We start from the raw sequence: 24,921 nt of genomic DNA on the forward strand, positions 1-24,921 counted from the left end.
AATATTAAACTTTCAGATTCTTATAGGCTACCAAATAGCATTTACAAAGCTGCTTTTGCAGAAAAAACCCATTGAAATTGGAAAACCAGTTCCAAAGATATTAGCAATTTAAGTGTTTCCAAAACAAGAGGAAACAAAAGGAAATAAATATTCGCTTTGTTTGGCTATATCTCAAAATCAATATTGCCGAGTTCCGACTGATTTTGCTTGATCGCGTCACAAATACTAAAACGTTGCAGGAATTCATGATTGACAACTAAAAATCGGCGTGTCGTTCGTATCCTCCGCTGTCAATTTCTTATCCACTCACTAGTCCTCACAAAAGCTTTGTGTTGATTACGTAATGTGTGGAGGCAAATTGCACTAAGTACAATGTAATGATGAGTAGGGCGGACTCCGGGCGGGTTTCTGCTTCGACTTATGTAACAGTATTGTTCTAAAAAAAAAAAAAAAAAAAGCGGAAGCAAGATAATGTAAGATAGTAAATGTAAACCTGTATTTTAGCTAGAGTATCTCGAGCTAATGAGATCCGAAACCGAAACCTGAAACCGAAACAGAAAAGATAAAACGACTGTAAGCATAACAAAATAGAATCGGTTGACCAGCGTCAGAGTGTTAAGTCCTGCAAAGAAGGTGGTGATTCTGCTGTAGACATAACTGCATAATGCAGCTATATGGTTGTAGGGGGTGGGGGGGGGCACGATTTTGTGAAACATGTTAGGCAGAACGTGATGCGTGGCATGGAGCTTGCAAAGGATACCATACATGATACCATCTAGGCCAGGCGCGGAAGTTGTATTTTTGTTGCGGAGGATTGTTTTTGTGTCTCGAGATAGAGGACTACGGGGAAGTCTAATTTAGGGGAGGCGAGGAGGGGGGATGAGGCACCTAGGGAAAAGGAGGTTATGTAGGTGGGGGATAGGGAAGCCTACGTAAGAGGTATGGGTTGTTACTGGGGATAATAAACTAATTCATAATCAAATCACCTCCATGCATCGTTTATGTTTCATACAAACAAGCAAAGCCCCAACCACTCCCTCAATATACGCACATGATTTCTGGGCCTAGAACTCGGAGTGTAATTATACGGTGACATGAAAGAACGACAGAGAGCATCAACTGTCGCCCGAGGGGATAGATATCCGATTATCATGATAATAATTATGTTAGCACAATAAGCTATTATAACACTTATGGTTATATACATTATATACTATACTGTGTCGTCTAGCATAATCGGATTGCAGACCAGATCTGCTCTACTTTTTAATCCCTTGATGTTAAAACAGACACCAGATCTTATAATTTGAAATGAGGGATTCCCTCATTTCAAATCATTAGTTTTGGTTTCTCTTTTGTTCAAAAACCAAAAATCAAGGGATTAAAAAGTAGAGCGAATCTGGTCTGCAATCAAAACACTATTATGCTGGGAGGACACAGTATAGGGTATAAAACCAGAGGTATTCAATAGCCTATTGTGCTAACATAATTATTATCATGATTCATATCGGAAATCTATCCCCGCGGACGACAGTTGATGCTCTCTGTCGAAGGTGGCATATTACACCCCGAGTTATAGGCATGTGTCATATACATGCGCGTATATTGAGGGGTGGGGTTTGGGCTTTGTTTGTTTGTATGAAACATACACGATGCATGGAGATGATTTGACTATGAATTAGTTTATTATCCCCGGTAAGCACAACTCATACCATTTACCTAGGCTCCCTCAAATATGATTGCATCGGCAGCTAAAGCCTCCTTTATAGACTTCAAACCAACACAAGCACACATTTGGGATAAGTGGGAACAATGGTACCACTTTACACATGACTGCCCTTACACATGACTGTATTGTGGTCACTTATTGATACTCGCCTGTTGTGTAGAGCGTTAATATGATGCCGGATCAGTGACCAATTTAATGGCGGAACCCATTTGTTCGAAACAAAGGTACCACTTTTATGAATAGCCGGTCGCAACTTCTAATCGGCATCAAACGAGCAAAGCATTATATAATCTATTGCGACTCTATTTCTATTAAAAGCTCTTTGGTCCTCACAGCATAATAGTGTTATGTTGCAGACCAGATCCCAGGGGTGTGATTGGTGCTTTAGGAAAAAAAACCCAAGGCAATACAATTCTGCTCATTGTTATCATGAGTACCATAATGCTTACATTTAGGCAATTACAACAATTATCAATATAATAATTAAGATATATAAATTGTTTTACAGATGATAAACAATATGTGGCTGTTGTATCAGGGGAAATGGACACGAACTATTTTTGTTACAATGACTGTGAGAAGAATATTTCTATCTACTTGGTTAGTATGTCTCATAAGCTTGATATTGTTATGGGTGGCATCAACCAATCCGCTGAATGCAATAGTGATGAGCTATCGGAAATTTGATCCATTCAATGCGAGTTGTAAGTATGATTTAACTTGATTATATAACTTTAAACCTATTTCTGTCATTTAGTTGGCTGATATTACCTAACATGAACTGTTTATACTAAACTTTCTAAAACGGCTACATATCAGAAATTTGAAATTTATTTGAAATCTATTCCCATATTATTTCATATCAATGCAAACATTGACACCATTTGTGTGACCATAACGTATTCCATGGTTTGATATTTTCACAATTGTAACACTGAACCCTCTGGAGGGTTTACATTTGCTCCCATCCCCCTAGAAACTCGTGTAGGTCATCCAAATAAGGATGGTAATTTGCTCCTGCGCCTGAACTTTTCATTTTCATCTGATCATGGAGGGTGCGAAGGAGAGTTTTCAGTGCCTTTATCTTAGCATGTATCTGCTACCCCGACCGTACGGGGAATCCCTTGTCATGTTTGGTTATCTCCTCCCAAAGCTTCATTTTATCCCAGGAATAATTTCCAGGTCTCTCCAGATTTTGAGGAGAGCCAATGTTTCCTTGTCATTCCAATTGACCCCTTGTTGCGTTTATTTATATTAATATTTGCAACTGCAGCCATGATGATATCACGCAGAAAATTACTCTCCTTAAAATTTTGCGCGAGTGATATACTCACAGTTATATCCGGCAGCCAAAAAGTGCTGTCCCGGGAGTGCTGTCCACATGTAATTACTATTACCGGACGTAACGTTTCGATTGGTCTAAACAGCTCTTAACTCTTATATAAGATGTTCGTAAACAAATCCAATAAAAGGTGATGTTAACATACCTCAATGACGTTTCGTGCTGTATCACAGCACTTTCTCAAATTGAATGATCAGCTTTGACCTTTCTCGTCTGTTGCTTCTTGGTAGCATACGTAGGTGGCGCTGTTAGCAGCTGATTATAAATATGCGGAAGGAAGTAGTTCCCACAATCCCTGTTGAGTGTATTAGCCTGCCCCCTCTTTCTTATCCATATTGATTCCTTTATGTGTCTCCTTTTCTGTTGGATTCAATGTCTCTTATTTTGGCTTCGTCCCAGCCTATCACATGATTGTCTTCGGCGACGTGGTCTGTGAGAGCGGATTTCTTGGGGGCGCTTTCAACAGATGTTTTACGTTGGGCCCTAGTGTATGGTTTCTCAGACGCCAAATCAGATTCAGTTTTATGTTCTTTCATGCGTATCCCGAAAAGTCTTGAAGTTTCGCCGATATATGAATTAGGGCACCCTAAGCAAGGAATTTCATACACGCAGTCGGAAGTTGTTTTGGTGTCACGTTTATCCTTAGGGTGGACAAGATGGTTTCTCAACGTTTTGTGTGGTTTGAAAATTGCTTGATAGCCGTGTTTCTTAAAAATTCTCCTGGTCTTTTCCGAGAGACCCTGCTTATGTGGGAGGCACACAAATCCCCGGCTTTTGGATTGAGATTGACTATTGACTTTGGGTTTGCTAGGTTTCTGAACTGTTTTGAAAGCCCACTCCGGGTAGCCACACCGCGTGAGAGCTTCTTTTATTTTAACTTCCTCTAGCTCTCTGTCTTTCTCCGCGGTGACCACTTTGTCTTTTCTATCCATGAGAGTCCGAATAACACTGAGTTTGTGTTGTATGTAAAGGATGGTGGGATTGGAAATGCAGATATTGATCTGTATGTGTCTTTTTTCTATAAACGAGCAATTTGATTGAACCATCTGGTTTCTTGACAATGAGAGTATCGAGAAATGAGATTTGCTGATTTTCTTCTGTTCCATAGGTGAACTTGATATTTCCAGTTTTGTCTATTTGATTAAGGTGCTCGGTGAGGGGTTCTGCAGATCCTTTATTGACAATTTCCAACACATCGTCCACATAGCGTTTCCATAGCCTCGGTTTTATGTCTAAGGGGGCGGTGGCTAGCGCTTCTTGCTCGAGCCACTCCATGTACAAGTTCGCTACTATTGGGCTGACCGGGGAACCCATCGCCGTGCCATAACGTTGTTGGTATATTTGGCCCCTAAACGAAAAATATGTGGTGGTGAGTGCGAATTCAAGTACTTCCATGATGTTATCTATGGTTAGCTTGGTCCCCTTCTTTCAAAGTTGAATCGTCCTCCAGTCGCTTCCCAATAATCTTTAATGAGTCGCCAACCGGGGTGTTCGTAAATAGGGATACCACATCATGAGACATGAACTCCTCTCCTTCTTCAATAAGAATCTCCTCTAGACCCTCCGAAAGGTCTTTAGAATTGATCACGTGGTGTTGGGTTTGGCCAACCAACGGACCTAAAATACGAGCAAGTTATTTTGATGTCTCGTACATGATAGAGCAACAATAATCTACAATGGGTCTCAGCGGGGTACCAGGTTTATGTATTTTGGGTGTACAATACATACGAGGCATCTTTTCTGCAGTGGGATATAATTTCCAATACTCGCTAACCGTGATTTTTTCTTCCTTTTTTCATTTCTTTAACATACCAAGGAGCTTGTCCTTATATTTGGATGTTGGATCAGATTTCAGTTTTTGATACGTTTTTTCATCATTTAGCATGTTATTAACTTTGTCTTCATAAGTATCTTTATCTAAAACCACTGTGGATTTGCGTTTGTCCGCTGGTAAAATCATGATATTTTCATCTTTCTTAAGATCTTGCAAGGCCCGTTTTTCATCTTTAGACAAATTGGATTTGGTGATATTCGAAGATTTAATAGCACCAACCATTTCCGCACGTAACTGGGAAGCATCGCTCACGTTCAAACCAGCGCAAGCTTCCTCAGTGGCAACAATATAGTCATGCAATACCTCGCTGTTGTTTTTCGGCGCGACTGCATAATTCAGTCCTTTGGCGAGCAGAGTAGTTTCAGGGGCGGATAAATCGCGCTTGGACTTATTGATAACCCATTTTTTGAGCTGTGAACCACTAAGATTAATTTCACTACTATTGGTGGTACTCACATGATCACGTAATAGGGATTTCTTTGGTTGTTTCTGTCCTTTTTCCTGCAACCATTCCAGCTTCCGGGTTTGCCGACATTTTGTTTTTGTGAATTCGCCCTCGCGAGAATTCGCGATATGATCGTCAATTTGGCGTCTCACATTGTCAGGGAAACGGGACTGCTAACAGCGCCACCTACGTCTGCTACCAAGAAGCAACAGACGAGAAAGGTCAAAGCTGATCATTCAATTTGAGAAAGTGCTGTGATACAGCACGAAACGTCATTGAGGTATGTTAACATCACCTTTTATTGGATTTGTTTACGAACATTTTATATAATTGTATTTGGACAATCCTGATGAATCTATTTGCGGAGCTCTTAATTCTGTTCATCTTTGGCTTATTGTCGGATTTAAAGCACATCACGTCGGATAATAGTTATATCCGACGCTCATTCACACTGCCACTTATATCCGATACTATTACCGACGTAATTTAAGTCCAGTAATAAGTGATTTAAGTCCGACTGTGTGAACACGACTATAGTTTACTAATCTAATCCTACAATATAGACCAGGTGATCATTGTTTACATGGTTTGTTATGGTTGGGATTAGTGTCCGATCTCTGTAAATGAAGCTTGAACATGTCCAAAGTAGCTCGGAAAATGAGAAAAATTGCATGTCACGAACACAAAAATGTTCATATCATCAAGCAAAAAAAAAAAACCGCCTAAATCAAAAATGGGTTTCATGTAATAGTATAACTAAAGTTAGCATGCCTGAAAATTTCATGAATTTTGGTTGGGGTATATTCCTAGTCGTATATTGAACATGTTGAAATGTTTATCTTTGTGCGTGACTACTGTCACGCGATATATTGTACGGCCGATGTTTTTCCTGCAAATTGTCAATTGTCTATTGTTGGTTATTTACCTTGAAAATAATACTCCCAACGTTCAAACAATTTTAAAGTCAGCATAAAGGTTTGTGTTACATTATTTGGACGGTGTTAATTCATTCCAGAAATAGAATACAAGAGTGAGCCACCGAGTGGGAATAAAATTGCTATTATTCAAGCAAAAACTTGGTTCCGCAAACTGATTTGGTGTACGTCATGAGCACACACAAAAGTATATATCAAGTGTGACGTTTGGAATTTATTTGATCTAATTCAATCAATAATTTTCAGCAACATGTAGAATGCTTTTTACCCAAACCAAATTAGATTTCCAATAATTGGTCTATTAACTAGATAATGCATAAGTGGTAATTATGTAGTCTATGAGGAAATTTGCAAACTATTGTTCTAAATTATGACGTATTTTCACCATAATTTACGGCACCCTATAGATTTTAGCGTTAACTTTAACTTCAAGCGGCTTTACTGGCAGAGTGGTTTTGAATACATAATCCTCTATAATCCTCTAGACGTTAAAGTTTGTGGTTTCTAACTTCATTTCGCAAGGTCTCTATTGTTACGTTTTGTACTGACGTCTATGGGGCAGTATTGGCTATCGCGGCGAATGTCGGGTTATTATTTCCCAGCCTTAAAAAAATTGCAGGCAGAGGTGGGAATCGATCTCGTTACCTCCCGGTTAAAAAGCACTGTGCAAGATAACTAAGCCAACTAAATATCTGTTGTGAGATGTGTGACATTAATCTTTGATATTGCTTAATGGAACAAATCGCGGAATTAAATCGGTAATAAAAGAAGTCGATTCTTATTTAGCGGTCTAATTGGATAAAAAGGGAAATATTTGTCCCTGCTCTAAAGAAAATATAGGTTAGAAAATTAGCAAATAAGTTTAAATTAAAAATTGAGATTTTATATTTATTTATTTCACGAGGCGGCATTACCACAGACAAACACTGTATAAGCTAAAAACTAGACCCTCATCACTAGATGCTGTCATAGCTCAGTGATAGAGCACCAGACTGATAATGTAAATTTTATTTGAAAGGGGTATTTGAGCAATTTGAAATTTTGACCCCCGTATAATCTTATGGGGTCATTTTGAACCCACCCCCTTCCAAATTGCCAAACGCACAACACCTATGAGTTTGCATCATACATAATGATCAGTACGTCCATCATGAGTGAACACCGGCTGGTCACTGCATTCATTTCATGCAGTTTGATTCACCATCTACAACATGATAATGTGTGCACATGCTACATTATAATACACTTGTAGGCCTATGTTGTTGTTGGTGTTTAGCCCTTTTGATCTTAGTTTTCCTTAGCCTTTTCTTTATGAAAATTGTATCGATATACAGGAGAGGATGGCAATCTTTTGCTTTCAGGACAACATATGAGCCATTTTGATATGATTTCGAAAATTATTTACCACTACACAGGAATTGCATGGCCCCAGTTTTGCTTCCTGTATTTTGATCAATTGCTCAGCGTCATGGTCAGTGAGCACATAACTCACCCACTAAGTAATGGGCCTCGTGTATACACTGCTTTAGTATCATAATATATTAGGGAGAGATAAACACTATTCAAAATATCAATAGACAAGAAGAAAGGGATTTAGAAATTTGAAATTGAGAAGTCAGATGAATAGGCATTATTTAACAGAAGGTTCTTTCCAAAACCCAATCGTAATGCTCGGAAAATGAGAAAAAATGCATGTCACGAACACAAAAATGTTCATATCATCAAGCAAGAAAAAGCGCCTAAATAAAAAATGGGTGTCATGTTATATAATAACTAAAGTTAGTTTGCCTGAAAATTTCATGAATTTTGGTTGGGGTATATTCCTATTCGTATATTGAACATGTTGTAATGTTTATCTTTGTGCGTGACTACTGTCTAATTTTAAAGTTAGTATAAAGGTTTGTGTTACATTATTTGGACGGTGTTAATTCATTCCAGAAATAGAATACACGAGTGAGCCACTGAGTGTGAATAACATTGCTATTATTACTGACTAATTTTAAAGTCAGTATAAAGGTTTGTGTTACATTATTTGGACGGTGTTAATTCATTCCAGAAATAGAATACACGAGTGAGCCACTGAGTGGGAATAACATTGCTATTATTACCGAATCTATCAAATCACTGGTGTGGCTTAGTGATAAATATTTGGAAGTTCGATCTTGGTTCGAACCCCGCTAGCACCTCTCTTTGATTTTTGATTTTATTTTAACTCATTTTTTTAAATCCTAGTTTTCATATTTTTATTAAAGCCATAATATAAGATTTCGGGCAAATTTGAATTCCAAAAATTATAACAATATTTATAATATTAGTAAATAATATCAGGAAGGTTTTCTGTTACATTAATTTTGAAGCAGAAGTAGCAAGATAAAATGAAAGAAAACACTTAATATCTTGACCGCTTAACTGTGGTGTTCTATGGGGGATTTAATGTCTTAGTAACCCAGCAAACACAAAAACGTTTTAAAAACGTTTTAAATAAGTTATATTTTGGCTTTTGGTTGAGGTAAAAACGTTCTAATAACATTAAAATGTCGGGTTATATAAAGGTCATGATAACGTTTTTAAACGTTTTGTATGAAAACACACTTCAACAATATTTTTTAATGTTTTCAAAAAATGCTATTGTAAACTATTTTTGCAAACACTTTTGCCAAATATTTTGTCAATACTTAAATAACATTATGTTAAAATGTTTGAACCCAGCAAAGACAGAAATGTTCTTAAAATGTTTTTTTCAAAACATTTTAATAACATTTAAATGTCGGGTTATATAAAGGTTATGAAAACGTTTTTAAAACGTTATTGTAAATATTTTGGTCAAACATTTTTCGCAAAATATTTTATCAACCCCAAAATAACATTCTGTTTAGAATGTTTTGTATCAAGTTTTCAAGAATGTTTTTGAAATGTTATCAAAACGTTTTACACCCTTTATATAACCCGACATTTAAACGTTTTCTGTCAAACATTTTTGTTTGCTGAGCAGTAGATTATCAAAAAATGTTTTTTAAGGTTATGAAACCGTTTTATACTCTTAATATACCCTTTATATAACCCGACATTTAAACGTTTTCTGACAACCTTTTGCGAATGATGTCGAAAACGTTTTGTGTTTGCTGGGAAGGCATCACAGTTAGTTGCTCTATCTAGACAACGAACTTGGCTGATTCCAATTAGATGTAATCCGAGGTGTAAGTTGGACAAAATTACAAATATACCAAAATATTAGGTTTGAAATTCGTGCATCTCATGATTTGATATGTATGCATAAAAGCTCATAAAATATGTAGTCGATAGGGGATGGGTCTGGTCCAATTAAAAAAATCGTGGAAATCTGTGTTGACGTTCCTTTATTTGATATATATTCTTGAACTTTTAAAAATTACTTAACTTTGATTTATGCTTTATTTCATATTGAAAGCTAGTGAACTTGAATGCAATTTTTTTCGAATGTAGGAGTAGGCCTACATATGAAATATTTAGCAACAAGAAATAAATCATGCAAAAAGTGGGCCTTCAAGCTGACATTCATTAGGCCTATATTATTACAGACAAAAGGGAGAGGGGGAAAAGGAAGAAAAACGAACTGAAAAAATCCAAATCATCGATAAGGATAACATGGGATTCAAATTATCAACCTTTCGCACTACAGACCGTCGATCTGTCCACTAAGCCATCGCATCTTGTTCTGGCTCAAAGGTATTCTTTTGCTATCTTATTTCTCGTTCAACATGTTCAAATATCTCACTCAACAGCAATCTTTTCAAAACTGCTTGTACATCAGTTAAATGAGATGATACTACCTTCTTTGACGACTACAATATTTTGTTATTCAATAGAGTACTTAACACATATGTAAGAACAGGGGAATACTTAAATTTTCCCCTGAATATGGACCCAGTATAAAGAAGATACAAACAAACAACAAACACACACGTGTCATACTTTCAAGGAATTTTCTATAGAAACATTGTAAATATTTTCAATTCTGGAGTAAATATTAATCAACCGTGGTCGGCAACACACATCACATCAACATGATCAAAGGCTACTTTCAAGTAGATGTGTAACTGCTTGAGAATAAAGGCCTATGAATATGATTACCTACGGGATTATCTCAAGGATATAATTCTGTTCTCCCTCCTTTTCTTACATCTTCTCTGATATGTGCTAGTGTCATTGGTTATTGTTAAAAGGAAATAAGGTGTGTAATTGCAATATTTCCTCTGAATAGAAAAGACTCTCTACATCGAATCATGGATGCTGGTGGTTCGAATTTGGAGAAGGTATCTTCCAAAATAAATTCCAAATGCCTGAAACTTGTTATTGTTTTAGCCTTGTAAAAGTGCCGTTATAGTCCAAAACCTGTCATTTGATGTTTTGGGCCGTTACTAAGGTGCAGTGATGGAATAATTTTGATTTTTGTAGGCTTTGACCAAAGTAGCATCCTGATATAAAGTAAGAAGAAATTCTATGTTTTGAAGTCTGCCAACTGTTTTTGATTTTCTTTGACTGTAACGCAATACTACTCTTTTAAAATAGCCAAACAATGTTGCCATGATGACCTTTTGAATAATTCTCTACATGACTGTTCACGGTTCATGTGATGTCCAACAAAATCCACAGTTTAAGTGTATCTTTTGAATCTGCATCTTGTTTTATTCAAAGGGTCAACATGGCAACTAGGTGTTTTTTAGTTTAAGTTTTTCAGTTTAAAAAATACTGCATAGGTGTTCAGTTATTATCACGTTTTGTGAAATGTTTATATATTTTATCAAAGCTTCTAGATTACCTGTGAAGTCATTAGGAGCACCCTCCAAGACCAATCGAACATATATCAACAACACATTGGAAACTAATGGGAATCTTTCGAATTCTACTGCGCAAAGTGTGTTCATGAATGCACAGCATTCTCAGGCTGTGACCTCTGCATCTTCGGATACGTTAATTCACATAGCGGCAAAAGCGATGATGAAAAAAATGAATGATCTTGTTCGAAAAATGCCTGATTTTGAAGTCGGGAATGGAACTGACAATTTCACTGCATATGTGTCCAGTATATTTGCTAAGCCATGGAAACGTGATGTTAACAACACTTGGTTATTTAGGTACACCATGTCACTTCTCTAATGTTATTCCTTAACTCTTCAAAAACAGTTTCCAAAACGGCTTTATATCAGAAATATTTGAAATCTATTTCCATATTGTTCATATCAATACAAATATTGTTCTTTCCTGTCAAAAATTACACCAAATTTGTGACCATAACTTATTCCATGGTTGAATAATTGTCTTTGAAAGACAAGGAAAACAATTCGGTCGATTCACATTACGATGCACATTGCTAGTAGGGGGTGTGATAATACAAGGTGTCCCATAAAAAGGTTACATGTAGAAAATGAACCGCATTTTGTGATGGTACTACAAAACAATGTCATTTTTTCAGTAATTATTTATTGATCCTTCTTGTAACTGTGTGTTAAGTTTCAGTTTCGTATCTTAAAAGAAACTTTAACTTATGAGCGCAAGATGACAGGGGTGTCAAGAGTGGCTAACCATCAAAATATCGCACAACGAAAGTTGAACACAAGCACGACTTTTTTTCAGATGTTTTCTTTATTACCTTTTATGTTTCTCTTATTTTTCATTGTTGAACTTATTGAACAAAAGAAACATATTGAAAAATAAAATATTGTACACTGAAAATAAATCAGTTTTAGAACTTCTTGACTCTTGGTGGTTACAAATAAAGGAGGTGGTCAGAGAAGAACACGTTTTTGGTGAACGCAGTTCTGCACGCTGTATCTCGTGTCATCAGCATAGTGAAATGAATAACAATCTTCTGCATTTAGGCCGTGTTTGGATTTTGTTGACTTGAAACCGCTGCTCTTTGTTTTTACATTTCTGGCTGAACTCTTGAAATAAAACTGAACAAGTTTCATTTTTTGTTTATCAGAATAATATACTGCATCTGCCTACTCAAATGCCCCGCCAAATGCACGGTGGTATATTGAACCTCGTGTTGCATTATGTCACGTAAAGAGCTTGCTCAGGAATGCGTGGAATACGGATTAAGTACATAGGTTGTGAACTTGACATTCACAGGGGTACTAGTAGAGGGTACATAGATTATGTCATGAAAAGGGTGTTTATAATTGTTAACATTTACTTAGATTATTTTCAAAAATCTACATGTAACCTTTTTTTGGGACACGCTGGTGCAAAGAATTAAACCCCAGGTTCAAAATATGGCGACAACCAATATAAACTAGAAAAAAAAACAATTTCAGTGAAATTCGAATATTGTAACCCCCCTGTACATGCCCTCTAAAAGTTTGACAACCTTGCAATGTGAAAAATGCATGATACAGTTATTAAACATAATAGTATGAGCAAGATTTACACACACAATGACATACAGTGGAAAACAAAATATTTTGGTGAATTAGACTGACTCAAGAGGATCATTTCTACTTTTCTACTTGTCAGGGTTGCGATTTTTCCTTTTTTTCACCCAAATTTTAGGATTTTATTCCTGATTTCATGATTGCAAGTGAAGAATTACATCAATAGCTGAATTAAAGTCTTGCATAGTGGCATCTGGTTTTGCTGTGACATTGTTTAAATACAGTGTAGAGCATATGTTTCTGCAGATAATTTTGCAGCCTTTTAGAAGTCTAAACATGTTGCTGGTTTTTGGTAAAGATAACGCTGTATCTCTAGCATAGCGAACTTCAAGGTAAAACCTCATAACTTTTGTTTTGTCATTATTGTCAATCTCAACGTATCTTCATCTCATCAAGCCTTTCGTTACTCTAACAACTGCATCCGATACTGGTCAAAGCTCATTCCTGCTTTCCATCAACTGTATGATGATTTGCAATTCACAGATCCCAAATGCCTCCTAGATACCAATAATCCAGCATTCATGTTCATATCTCGTGATCGATTTCTCATGATGGCATATGATGAAGATATATGCCACGTAATTCAGCAAGCAGTGGTGGCATATGGGACCCAAGGGGGGAGGGGGGGTGACCGTACGGGTATGCTCCCCCGGAATGTCCCCTTTTTGGATTCGTCAGCTCCGAAAGACCCCCTATATTTGACCAAAATAGATCTCCAAAATACCTGCGATTAACAGAAAGCCAAGACAGACCTTGATTTGGACTGTTTGCAACTCAAAAAGTCACAATTTTACTTGTTCGCCGCTCCAAAAGACCCCCTTTTAACGGTACGCGGTCAGCTCCCAAAGACCTCAAAACATACCCACCAAAATATTTTGAAGTGCCCCCACCCCCGGACTAAAGTTGACAAGGTTCTGCAAATTATGCTCCAACAGTTTATAGCTGCTGGCTTTCCACACCAGAATGGTGGTATTTTTGGTGTCGCAGAAAAGAGTGAGCATTCTCTATCAAACCCGAACAAGGAGGAACTTGATCAAGCACCAGTCAATAATATCCCAGCTGAGAGAAGTGTGGGGTCATTAACTATGAATTAAGCCGTGGGGGAGTGGGTGCAAAGCACATTATCATAACACGTTAAATGCAAATCACCAGATTTGATTGAAGGAAAGCCTAGTGGGTCATTCCAAGATAATACTAAAGTGGCACACAGCACTATACCAGAGATAATAAGGGAATGGAACAAGATAAAGCAAGAAGCACTTGTGAAAGAAGGACTGCAGAAAAAAGAAATCGCTATAAAATGTCGCTATTGATTAAAGAAGGAACAAGGAGTTCGATACACTGAGTACTGCAGAAAAGGAACAATACCTTAAGAGTGAAGAAGTTCGCTATGTCTTTACCAAAAACCAGCAACATGTTTAGACTTCTAAAAGACAACAACAAATATCTGCAGAAACATAATCTGACACTGTATTAAAAATGTCACAGCAAAAGCAGATGCCACTATATCATGCAATTATTCACTTTTTTAAAGGGTGAGTTACGTTTACTCCACGCGTGTTGCCCCACAACTTTATGCCCCTCTTGTCTCAGGCCCACTTCTGTCATGTCTCTTGCCTTTTAATAGGTTGTTTGTTCTAACGTGATCGCATTTGACTATACTACACTACTTTGCTCTGTATGTAATTTGTATGAAAATTATGTAATTTGTCATTTATACTATGTATTTTTGAAGTTGTGAAATAAATGTTTCTTGAATCTTGAATCTTTACCAAAACCCAGACTATTTGATCAAATCTTGAAGTTGGGAGCAAAAATCTGGAATAAAATTTGGGTGAAAAAAAAGAAAAATCACAACCCTGACAAGTAGAGATAAGCCTCTTGAGTGAGTCCAAATCATCAAAATAATTTGTTTTCAACTTTATGTCATTGTGTTTGTAATTCTCGCTCATACTATTATGTTTAATGACTGTATAATGCATTTTTCACATTGCAAGAGTGCCGAATTCGGCAACCTTATTGTCAAACTTTCAGAGGGCATGTACAGGGGGGTTACAATATTCCAATTTCACTAAAACTGATTTTTTCTAGTTATATAATAGATTAAATAACAAAAGCACGTTACACCAAATATCCTAAGTTGAATATTTGGAGCCTGTATGGTATCTTATATACGAAATCAACACAGGAACAGATACCATTGTGTATTTAAATGTCAATATGGTGATGTTACACGCGATTGTACACTGCAATTATGTATAATTATAGTAGATCCATTTTGTCTATTTATCACACCAAACATTCAACATCATTGTTGTTGTTGAATAGACTCAAATCAGATTTCAATATCGATGGCAAAGTCCATTCCTGGTATAGGTCATATTTTAATTAACGCAACGTCAGAGTGGTAATTAACAACGACATGTCTAGTGAACATACGCTCACTTACTCATTACCCCAGGGTTCCATCATTGGCCCTCAGTGTTTCATCATGTATACCATTCCCGTTGGTGAAATCATTCGTCGTTACAACATATGCTTTCATTGTTATGCGGACGATATACAGCTTTATGCTGCCTTTGAACCCAAAGTCAGTGGTGAGCGTGTGCTCATTAACATGTCTGCTTGTATTTCTGATATTAACTCTTGGATGGTTAATAACAAGCTGCAGCTCAATCAGGAAAAAACGGAATGTTTCATCATTGCCATCAGTAGAGATCTCAATAAGCTTCCCGTCATTGAGCTGAGTTTGGGCAACCACTCAATCAAACCATCTGTCAATGTTAAGAACTTAAGTGTTGTTTTTGATGGAGCTCTTAATATGTCTTCCCATATTAGCAATCTCTATAAAACTCTCAACTTTCACATCCGTAACTTATGGCGCATACGACGTTTTCTCAGTCAGGATGCGTGTCATCATGCCGTCAGAGCACTTGCCTTGTCTCGCATATATTATGCCAACTATCTCATGTATTGTGCCCGTGAAATGGACCTAAAACGGCTGCAGCGTCTCCAAAATAAGGCAGCCAGGCTGATCTTTGCATGTGGATGAGACAGGTGCTCTGCCGATTTGTTGAATAGCCTCCATTGGCTCCCGGTGAAAGAAAGAATTAACTTCAAAATCATGTTTCACATTTACAACTGCATATCAGGTACTGCTCCGGCATATTTACAAGATCTTGTCACGTTTTTAATCATCCAGATTCATCTAGAAGCAGTCGTAGGCTCCGCTCATCATCTGACAAAACAAGGCTCTATACAGTTCGCTCCAGTAAAAGAGCCGGGGATTGTTGTTTCACCGTTTTCGGGCCCCAGCACTGGAACAGGCTTCCTGTTTATGTCAGAGAAGCGGAATCTGTGGCTGCTTTTAAACGTCTTCTGAAGACGTACCTTTTTTCCAAATGAGTAATTTCTTGTTGTTGTTTTTATTTATCTTGTGTATTTTGTTTTGGAGCAAAAGCGCTGTGTTATTTGTAGAGCGCTATAGAAATGTGCTTTAATAATAATACTAATAATAAATCGCACTCTCGTAAAAATCCAATGATGGATAGAACGGCGGTGTGGAAGAATTTTGGGCTAACAGTAGTAACCACTGACAGTGCGTCGTATTGGAAATCGCGAGCATTATTCCATATTAATAATGGTTGAATAAATAATAAGTCATCAAAATATATCGTTGTCACGTGCAAACATAATTATTCATAAATCAATAAAACTAATAACAACATTTTACATTCTCAACTGTGAAACAGGAAAGGCATCAATTGAAAACAATACCATGTCTAGATCGTATCTTAACAACAACGGTGGAAACATACTGTGTTTTTTTTTTCTTTTCATTTTTCATATATAGATTCTTTCTGACAAAGGAAACAAGAACAACCGTTTATGATGAACTGATGTTAACGCAAAAACATCTTAAAAAGAACGACAAATCTGGAGGCATAGGCTACCACAAGGTAAGGGTAATATTTGACATAGATACGATAGCTAAGTCGCTCTTGCCAAATGGCGACGTTTCTCTTAAGTCAAAGCTACATTATTCACATAATTAAGCTACATTTATAGGCGACTCTAGTTGTGACAAATTTATTATTTGATTTATTTTAATCTGTAACATTGTTAGTTTAGACAGAACCAAACCAAACAAACAAGCAAATAATCATCTTCAATTCAAGTCAGTGCATACTTTTTTTTTCAATTTCCATATCTTTGATACAGACTAACTTATTCCCAAAGCCACCTTACAAATCATGCAGTGTTGTCGGCAGTAGCGGAATACTATTAGGATCACAATGTGGTAGAGTTATTGATGACAAGGACTTCGTTATAAGGTATGGCGTGTTTCTTCAACTGTGTTGTTTCCTAGCTGTCATTCACGTCACTCCTCTCCACTTGAATCCTCTCCTCTCTTCTCCATTCCTCACCTCTCATCTTTTCTCCATTCCTCTGCTCTCTTCTGCTCTCTTCTCCTTTCCTCTCCTCTTTCTCGTCTCGTCTTCTCTCATGCTCCTTCCTATCTCTATTAAGGCTCAACTTTCCAAGTGGAGAATTATAGCATAGTGCACTTACGTCCGCGGCGAATTCACCGTGACCTTTCCAGCCATAAACCCGCTTATTGAAGATTAAACCGATATATGCAGTACTAAACCATTATATAGTAATCTATTGTCCAATGCAAATTTATTACCACCTGATAATATTGATCCAATGAGCGACCGAATTGTCCGCTACGGACGACTAATCCAATCGATAACGACTCTATTGACATGTACGAACGGGGCCCCACTGACAAGTTTTGGGATATTTTTCACTGGTTTGCAGCTGTTTGCTGTCATTTACTCATCAAGGCGGAGTACCGTTATTATAAGGACTATGCCAATTATTTAAAGATTGACATGTAGAGAATAAGCCATAATTGATTGACAGAAAGTACTAAATTTGTACCTATGGCGGTTTTATGACGCCAATCTTTAAAATACAATAAAAAAAAATGGCTGCCCGGTGAAGTAAAATGTGCATTGGAATAACACGGTGAGTTTGGATAGATGATAGGATTTCTTTTTAATAAAAATGTATGTTCCCCCGTTATTAAAGCTTGTACCGGGTTGAAGATTCAGATATTTGGAAAAGAATAAGTAATTGAAACAGAGAGAAAGTACTAAAATCATAGCTTTTATACTTTTTGATATAATTATGATACTAACTAGTTCATCCCCAATAGCCACGATACAGCGCTACCAGTAGGGTTCAATTGCCTATTGTGAGTGCCCCTGTGTTGTGTGCATACATGTAGTTAACAATAACTGCATGATGGTTCATTGGCAGAGTGCTCGCTATCGTATGTGCAGTTTGGACAATTACAGGAGGAGCATATTATGTGTTTTGTGTAGCCTTGTGTTTCCAAGTAGCCATAAAATTACATGGGAATGTAAAGCAATTTAATTGTAATAATAAACATATCCAAAAAAAAGTAACTAACCCCTTAAATAATGGCACTTTTTTTCAAAAATGGGCGGCAATATATATATAAATGAGGTGTCAAAGTACACAGAAATAAATTCGGCTTCCAATGCATTTTACAGATTTGAAATACAATCACCCGTTTTTGAATAATGGCATTATTTAAAGTGAGCTAGTTACTTTTTTGAGATGTTTATAAACTATATAAATGGTTCTAAAATTATTTTAATATTTAAATACATAGATGAATGATTTACTGATGAAGATGTCGTAAGTGCCACAAACGATAGTGTTGCACTCAAATAGAAATGAGTGTAGAGTGCACACACTACAGTATGTGCCACATGCGATAGTGTAGCATTGACTGCTAAATTAGGGTATGTGTAATATCGGCTCAAACTGTCATTTTATGTTACTTAACAACTTTTAAAATTTAATATTTTCAATAGCAAGACACCTTTTGTGTTAATGTTATCTCTCAAGATTTATTACTGAATCTATAAGAATAAAAACACTGGACTATCGTTAGTGCCTCATACGATAGTGTTGCAGGGATTAATTAAATCGTATTCCACTTACGATATTTTATTTTATCAATTAAAAAAATAATTCGCAATTTTAAAACTTAAAACCTATGTTAAAATGTGTGCTTTTATGGCCTTCTATAATTCGTCAACAATTCAAAATGGCCAAAAATGTCACTTACGGTAGTGTAGCACTCTGCCGACTAGTTGCTATTTATTAAACGATTTTCAATCCTTATTGGATGTTATTCCGTCTATAGGAGATATGGGTATGAATGAGTACTTTGTAGCATTCTTTTGATGTATGAAGATCTATAAATTATCTTGAATATGATCTTCTGGCTTACTTGACCGGGTGCAGCGGTGTTTGAACTGACATTAAGAATTTTATATGATAAAGATCAGTTCAAAACTTACGTTTTTCTGAACGTTTCATCAACAATCGGTTGACTTCATCAGCATTGTTGCTGTTTTGAAATGTTGTGTGATATTGAACTGGCAACTCTAGAAGTTGGAGGAGCACCATCTCCTGTGTAGGGGTGAGTTCACGGAGTGGGTGCGTGCTATCAACATTTAAATACATTGCTTTCATATGTCATGCACGCTCCTCTCCTCTTCCCCTCTCTTCTCTTCTCTCCTCCCATCTCATTACATCCCCTCTCTCCTCCCCTCCCCTCTCCTCTCCTCTCCTCTCCCTCTCTCCTCTCCTCTCCTCTCCTCTCCTCTCCTCTCCTCTCCTCTCCTCTCCTCTCTCTCCTCTCTCTCCTCTCCTCTCCTCTCCTCTCTCTCTCCCTCTCCTCTCCTCTCCTCCTCTCCACTCCTCCCTTCCCCTCTCCTCTCCTCTGCTCTCCTCCTCTTCCCTCCTCCCCTCCTCTCCCCTCCCCTCTCCTCTCCTCTCCTCCTCCCCTCCTCTCCCCCTCCTCTCCTCTCCTCCTCCTCTCCTCTCCCTCTCCTCTCCTCTCCTCTCCTCTCTCTCCTCTCCTCTCCTCTCCTCTCCTCTCCTCTCCTCTCTCTCCTCTCCTCTCCTCTCCTCTCCTCTCCTCTCTCTCCTCTCCTCTCCTCTCCTCTCCTCTCCTCTCTCTCTCTCTCCTCTCTCCACCCCTCCCGCTTTCCTTCCCGTCCGTTCCATTCATACTCGTACTTGACTGAAATATATATTCTCCCTTGGATTAATGCAATCGTAGATTCAATTTGGCTCAAATAAAAGGATTTGAAGAAGATGTTGGCTACAAAACTAACGTGACGACACTGAATCCATCAATATTGAGAAGGTAAGCTTTCTTTACATAACCGTTACAAATATAAAATTTCTCTAAAATGTCTGACTGAAGTTGTACGGATTAATTAGATATCAACAGGTATTGCAGTTTTTCCAATGGGATGGATAAATTTACATCCATGCTGTTTAAAAAAATCTCAGCAATACATTAGCAAAAATAAGCTATTAATGAGCACTTTCAACTCGTATTAGCTCATAAACAAATATTTATGTGTTTGTTGGGAGATTTGCACAGGGTTGTCTAGCTGACCGACAACTTTTTTTTTTCATTGCAAATATAATTCAATGTACAATGTATCTATAGATATCTACCAAAAAAAAACGTTAACAACGTAAAGAAATCAGCAAGTTTAAAAAAACCCACATCGGCTCACTTTTTGAAGCTTGGTCCCATTTGTAAAAGGTACTGATTTAAACGTATACAGAAGTGTTATGTATCTTTAATGTGCAGATGCGATATTAATTTGTAAGCTTTCTGGAACGACCTGAAAGGTTATTATCTTGTTCGTGCATGGTAAGCCAATATCCTATTATTTATAATAATCATGATTAATGATTGAATTAAACGAATAACAAGTAGGCTTGTAATCTTGTTGGAAACGCTGTATTCAGTTGAAATAAAATAAAAACACTGATTTGCTGTTGGTGTTCAAAATGGGACCAAGTTTAAAAAAAGTGAGCCGAGGTGGGTTTTTTTAAACTTGCTGATTTCTTTATGTTGTCAACGTTTTTTTGGTAGATTTCTTTTCTTTTTATGAATGTAGCCAAGCAGCTCCAAGCTTGGAAAGTCATCAGGTTACGAAGAGATCCATAAAACGAAAAATAGATGTTTGAAGTTGCTATTCTTGATTCATGACAATAAATAGGCCCTAATTAAACAAAACTTTATCAGTCGTTTGTTTTTAAAACTTGCTCGTCACGCGTGACTGTAATGTTAAGAGGCGTATACAATGATCAATATACATTTTAAAACTAGTATACTCTAATTATTCAAGGCAACGTAAATATATAAAGAAATTATAAATATGAACAACACACACCCAATATTGACAATGCCAGAGAGACACAGAGAGTAAGTCCGATTTAGGTCTACTTCAAGCCGGAACTGGTAAATGCGCATATATTTAAGCCTGTACTAAATGCCCCGACTAGGCAAGATAATCGTGTTTTAATGTTTGTGGTTCTTCGTAGCCCTGCGGGGCAATCTACTTGGCTACCCGAATTTCGCGGTTTGTGGTTCTTTGTAGCCTTCAGGGGCAACCTAGTTGGATATTCCTATTAAGCGGGGGTTGTCGGCGATCTTTCGTGGTTTGTGGTTTTCATCAAGCCCTGCCCTCTATCGGGAGATAATTTATAGTTTAAGCTTGTTAGATATCCATATTTCGTGGTTTGTGGTTCTTTGTAGCCCTAGTTGCATATCCAAATTTCGCGGTTTGTGGTTCTTTATAGCCCTGCGGGGCAATCTAGTTGGATATCAATATTGAGCGGCAGTTGTTGGCGATCTTTCGCGGTTTGTGGTCTTAATTTGTTGGATATCCATATTTCGCGGTTTGTGATTCTTTATAATCGGTAGGCCTGCGGGCAATCTAGTTGGATATCCAAATTTCGCGGTATGTGGTTCTTTGTAGGCCTGCGGGGCAATATAGTTGGATATCCTATTTAGCGGCGGTTGTCGGCGATCTTTCGCGGTTTGTGATTTTAATTCCCTTATCAAGCCCTGCCCTCCATCGGGACCTAATTTATAGTTTAATCTTGTTGGATATCCATATTTTGTGGTGTGTGATTCTTTGTAGCCCTAAACTAAATGCCCCGACTAGGCAAGATAATCGTGTTTTAATGTTTGTGGTTCTTCGTAGCCCTGCGGGGCAATCTACTTGGCTACCCGAATTTCGCGGTTTGTGGTTCTTTGTAGCCCTTCGGGGCAACCTAGTTGGATATTCCTATTAAGCGGGGGTTGTCGGCGATCTTTCGTGGTTTGTGGTTTTCATCAAGCCCTGCCCTCTATCGGGAGATAATTTATAGTTTAAGCTTGTTAGATATCCAAATTTCGCGGTTTGTGGTTCTTTATAGCCCTGTGGGGAAATCTAGATGGATATCAATATTCAGCAGCAGTTGTTGGCGATCTTTCGCGGCTTGTGATTTTAATTTGTGAGAATTTATAATATTTATTCCAAATATAATTTCAGTCTGAGCTGTGAACAGAGCAACTGATCAATGTGTTTTAAATGACGAAGATGTCATGATAGTCAGGCATGGTGAAAGCATTTGGATGGTGAAAGTAGGCCCTAGGCCTAGGCCTAAAAATCAAAAACATGTTTGTTTGATGAAAAAAATATAATATCACAATGGCAATGGATGTTCGAAATGGTGTTATTCTTGATTTATGACAATAAATTGGTTAATAAAACGTTTAAAAAAGTGGTGGGAAGTTTCGAACTTGAGAAAAAATTCATAAATGGATTAGAAGTCCATGGCCTTAACAGCTTCGCCACGGGGACATCCCGATATAACGACGTGTGAAAGTGGAGTATTTATTAATATGAATGCATGCTGTGGTCCGAAAAGAATAAAAGAATTGTGAAAAACTTGATTTTTTTGGCGAATGTGATCCATAATTTGTATGTAGGGTATCTAGGAAAATGCTAGGGTATATTTGAAAGTTAATCCCAAAAAGTAGTGCGCCAGTGACAGCCATGTATGGCTGTAGCAGTGTCGAAAGATTATGGATATCAGTATGATTAGCTATAAATTGCCACTAAATTTGGCTATAAAATACCGCGTGAAATGAAGCAAGAATGTTTGTTTATTATCAAACAATCGGATTGACTCTAAGATTGGTGTAACTTTTTGAATTCATGAGTTATTAAAATATGACACTTTGGACAGTAAATAAGATTTAGCATGGTTTTAGATATATTTTGTACCCAGCGAAAAATATCATAGAACAATAGCGTTTTGTTTCGTGTAAATATAGTCCCGCGGTGCATCTGTTTATTCTTCTTTTTCAGTCGTTTTTTTTTAACTTGCTGGTTTATCACAATCAAATTGTTGACTCGACTATAAGCCTCTTTATTTATATTAATATTCATATGTTTCTCGTGTTTTCTCAATTAGGTACGGTAGATTGCAAAATGCTTCTGATCGTGTTAAATTCTCGCAATCGAAGCTTGTAGAACAAGAAGGGCTCGTATGGACGTCATCGCGAAATAGTGACGACATTAGAAGAGTTATTGATACTATTAAACTAGTAAATCATTCAAAACTAACACTAGTCAGAGGGAACATGGGCCATTTCAAAAAGCTTAACACATTATGGAAAAAATACGGAGTTAATCGTGTTCAGACTTCTGGGTTCTACTTCCTAAACTGTGCCCTGGATTTATGCTCAGAGGTCCACCTGTTTGGGTACTGGCCTTTTCATACATCATTGGAAGGTCGAACTGTTCCTGCCCATTATTATGACGGCGTTACTCTAAACCAAAAGATTCACAAAACCAGTGACGAAATAAGACTATTACTAACTATGCATCAGTTCGGTATGTTGAAACTTCATATTAACGATTGCTCCAAGGATAATCGCACAAAAATAATGGCCTAGAAGCTAAGTGTCATTCGGGCTTTCATTAAAGAGTGAGTTCATCACCCATGTCAAATAATGTTTGATGTCGATGGTTCTGCGCATGTCACAAAATGGCAAACGAGAATTTATCCGCTGATTTAGCCAAAATATCATTTATGCAGTCAATAATTTAATTACAACCTGGTTCGAAATGACGAGAAACAGGACGTAACGATGTCGAAGTAAAAATCAAAGCAAGGTAAAATCAGTGAATACACCAGAAATCCTGGGAGGGAAATGTCGCCGCATCTCATCGTCAGAATGCATGGAAGAAGTAGCGGAATTCGATAGATTATTACAGCCAAACAACGGTAACGATACTAGGCCGACGCTAGACCGGCCTCATATAGGATCATGCATCAGCTTGGTATGTTAGATACGATTAATGAACGATTGGGGAACAATTGGGAAACTTGAAGAGACTCAGGAATACGATGATAAAGAAATTAATTCAACAGTTAGCATTGTAGAATGCAATAGACTCAAAACATTGATTGGTTTTGTTTAATGTTCCGGACAAAGCATTAGAAAATGCTACTGGTGCTCAAGGTCAGAAATGTGTGTTTTTTTTAAATAATTCATTAAAGATTATTTGAGATTGGAAGTATAATAATAGAAGATGTTGACATCAAAAGACCACATCGTACGCCTACTAAATTAGACCGCCCTAGAGATAAACCTAGAACTATCCACGTGCAGGGTGTATCAAAATGATTGGTACCGACGACTTTTCATTTTTTACCGATTGTTTGCATATTTGTAATTATAGTAGTTTTATCTTATCTAAGATTTTTAGATCATAAAGAGAGCAAATTCTGTTCAGAAGTTACATGATTCTAAAGGAAAGTAGGCGTTTATACATTTTTCAAATCTCTATTTCACTACAAATACCTTTTGAGAATGATATGTTGAAAATCATGGAAATGTTTAATTTTTCCTTTCCTATTTCTTCATTCATACTATATATAAATGTTCTAATCAATATTTATTGGTTGAGAGTAATATTATTGACTTGAATAATTTAGGTGGGTGAAATAAGCTTGTGTATTTAAATTGTAGTATTGAGATTACTATTAAGTAGATTGTGTGGCAGAATGGCTATAGATTGTTGACAGTGTAGGTTAGGTTAGACCTGGTAAAAGTATCCACAGTATTCCACACTTCAGCCTGCATTCATAGTAAAGAATCACTGGTAGACACGAAGCTATGGAGAAGTGCAGAGACGATTTTGAAGAGTTTCCAAGCGCAAGGAGTACCGTAAAAACCCGTCTAGAAGCATATATAAAAGAAACGCCCTCAGTAAAGTTGCTGCTTTTTGCATTTATTGCATAATTATAC

The 24,921-nt window shown here is 37.2% G+C and overlaps 1 protein-coding gene across 1 annotated transcript in view; it reads left to right on the top strand.

The window, feature by feature from the left end:
• Positions 1-24,396, top strand: part of LOC140144090 (alpha-N-acetylneuraminide alpha-2,8-sialyltransferase-like) — a 32,571-nt gene extending 8,175 nt beyond the window's left edge. The window contains exons 2-7 of the mRNA XM_072165926.1: positions 2,238-2,433; positions 11,072-11,399; positions 16,552-16,657; positions 16,920-17,032; positions 19,870-19,956; positions 23,079-24,396. Coding sequence (XP_072022027.1) covers positions 2,238-2,433; positions 11,072-11,399; positions 16,552-16,657; positions 16,920-17,032; positions 19,870-19,956; positions 23,079-23,562 — 1,314 coding nt within the window. The 3' untranslated portion in view covers positions 23,563-24,396. The remainder of the gene's footprint in view (positions 1-2,237; positions 2,434-11,071; positions 11,400-16,551; positions 16,658-16,919; positions 17,033-19,869; positions 19,957-23,078) is intronic.
• Positions 24,397-24,921: the final 525 nt, after the last annotated feature.

The sequence above is a fragment of the Amphiura filiformis genome, unplaced genomic scaffold, assembly GCF_039555335.1.
Source record: "Amphiura filiformis unplaced genomic scaffold, Afil_fr2py scaffold_39, whole genome shotgun sequence".
In the NCBI taxonomy this organism is placed as follows: domain Eukaryota; kingdom Metazoa; phylum Echinodermata; class Ophiuroidea; order Amphilepidida; family Amphiuridae; genus Amphiura; species Amphiura filiformis.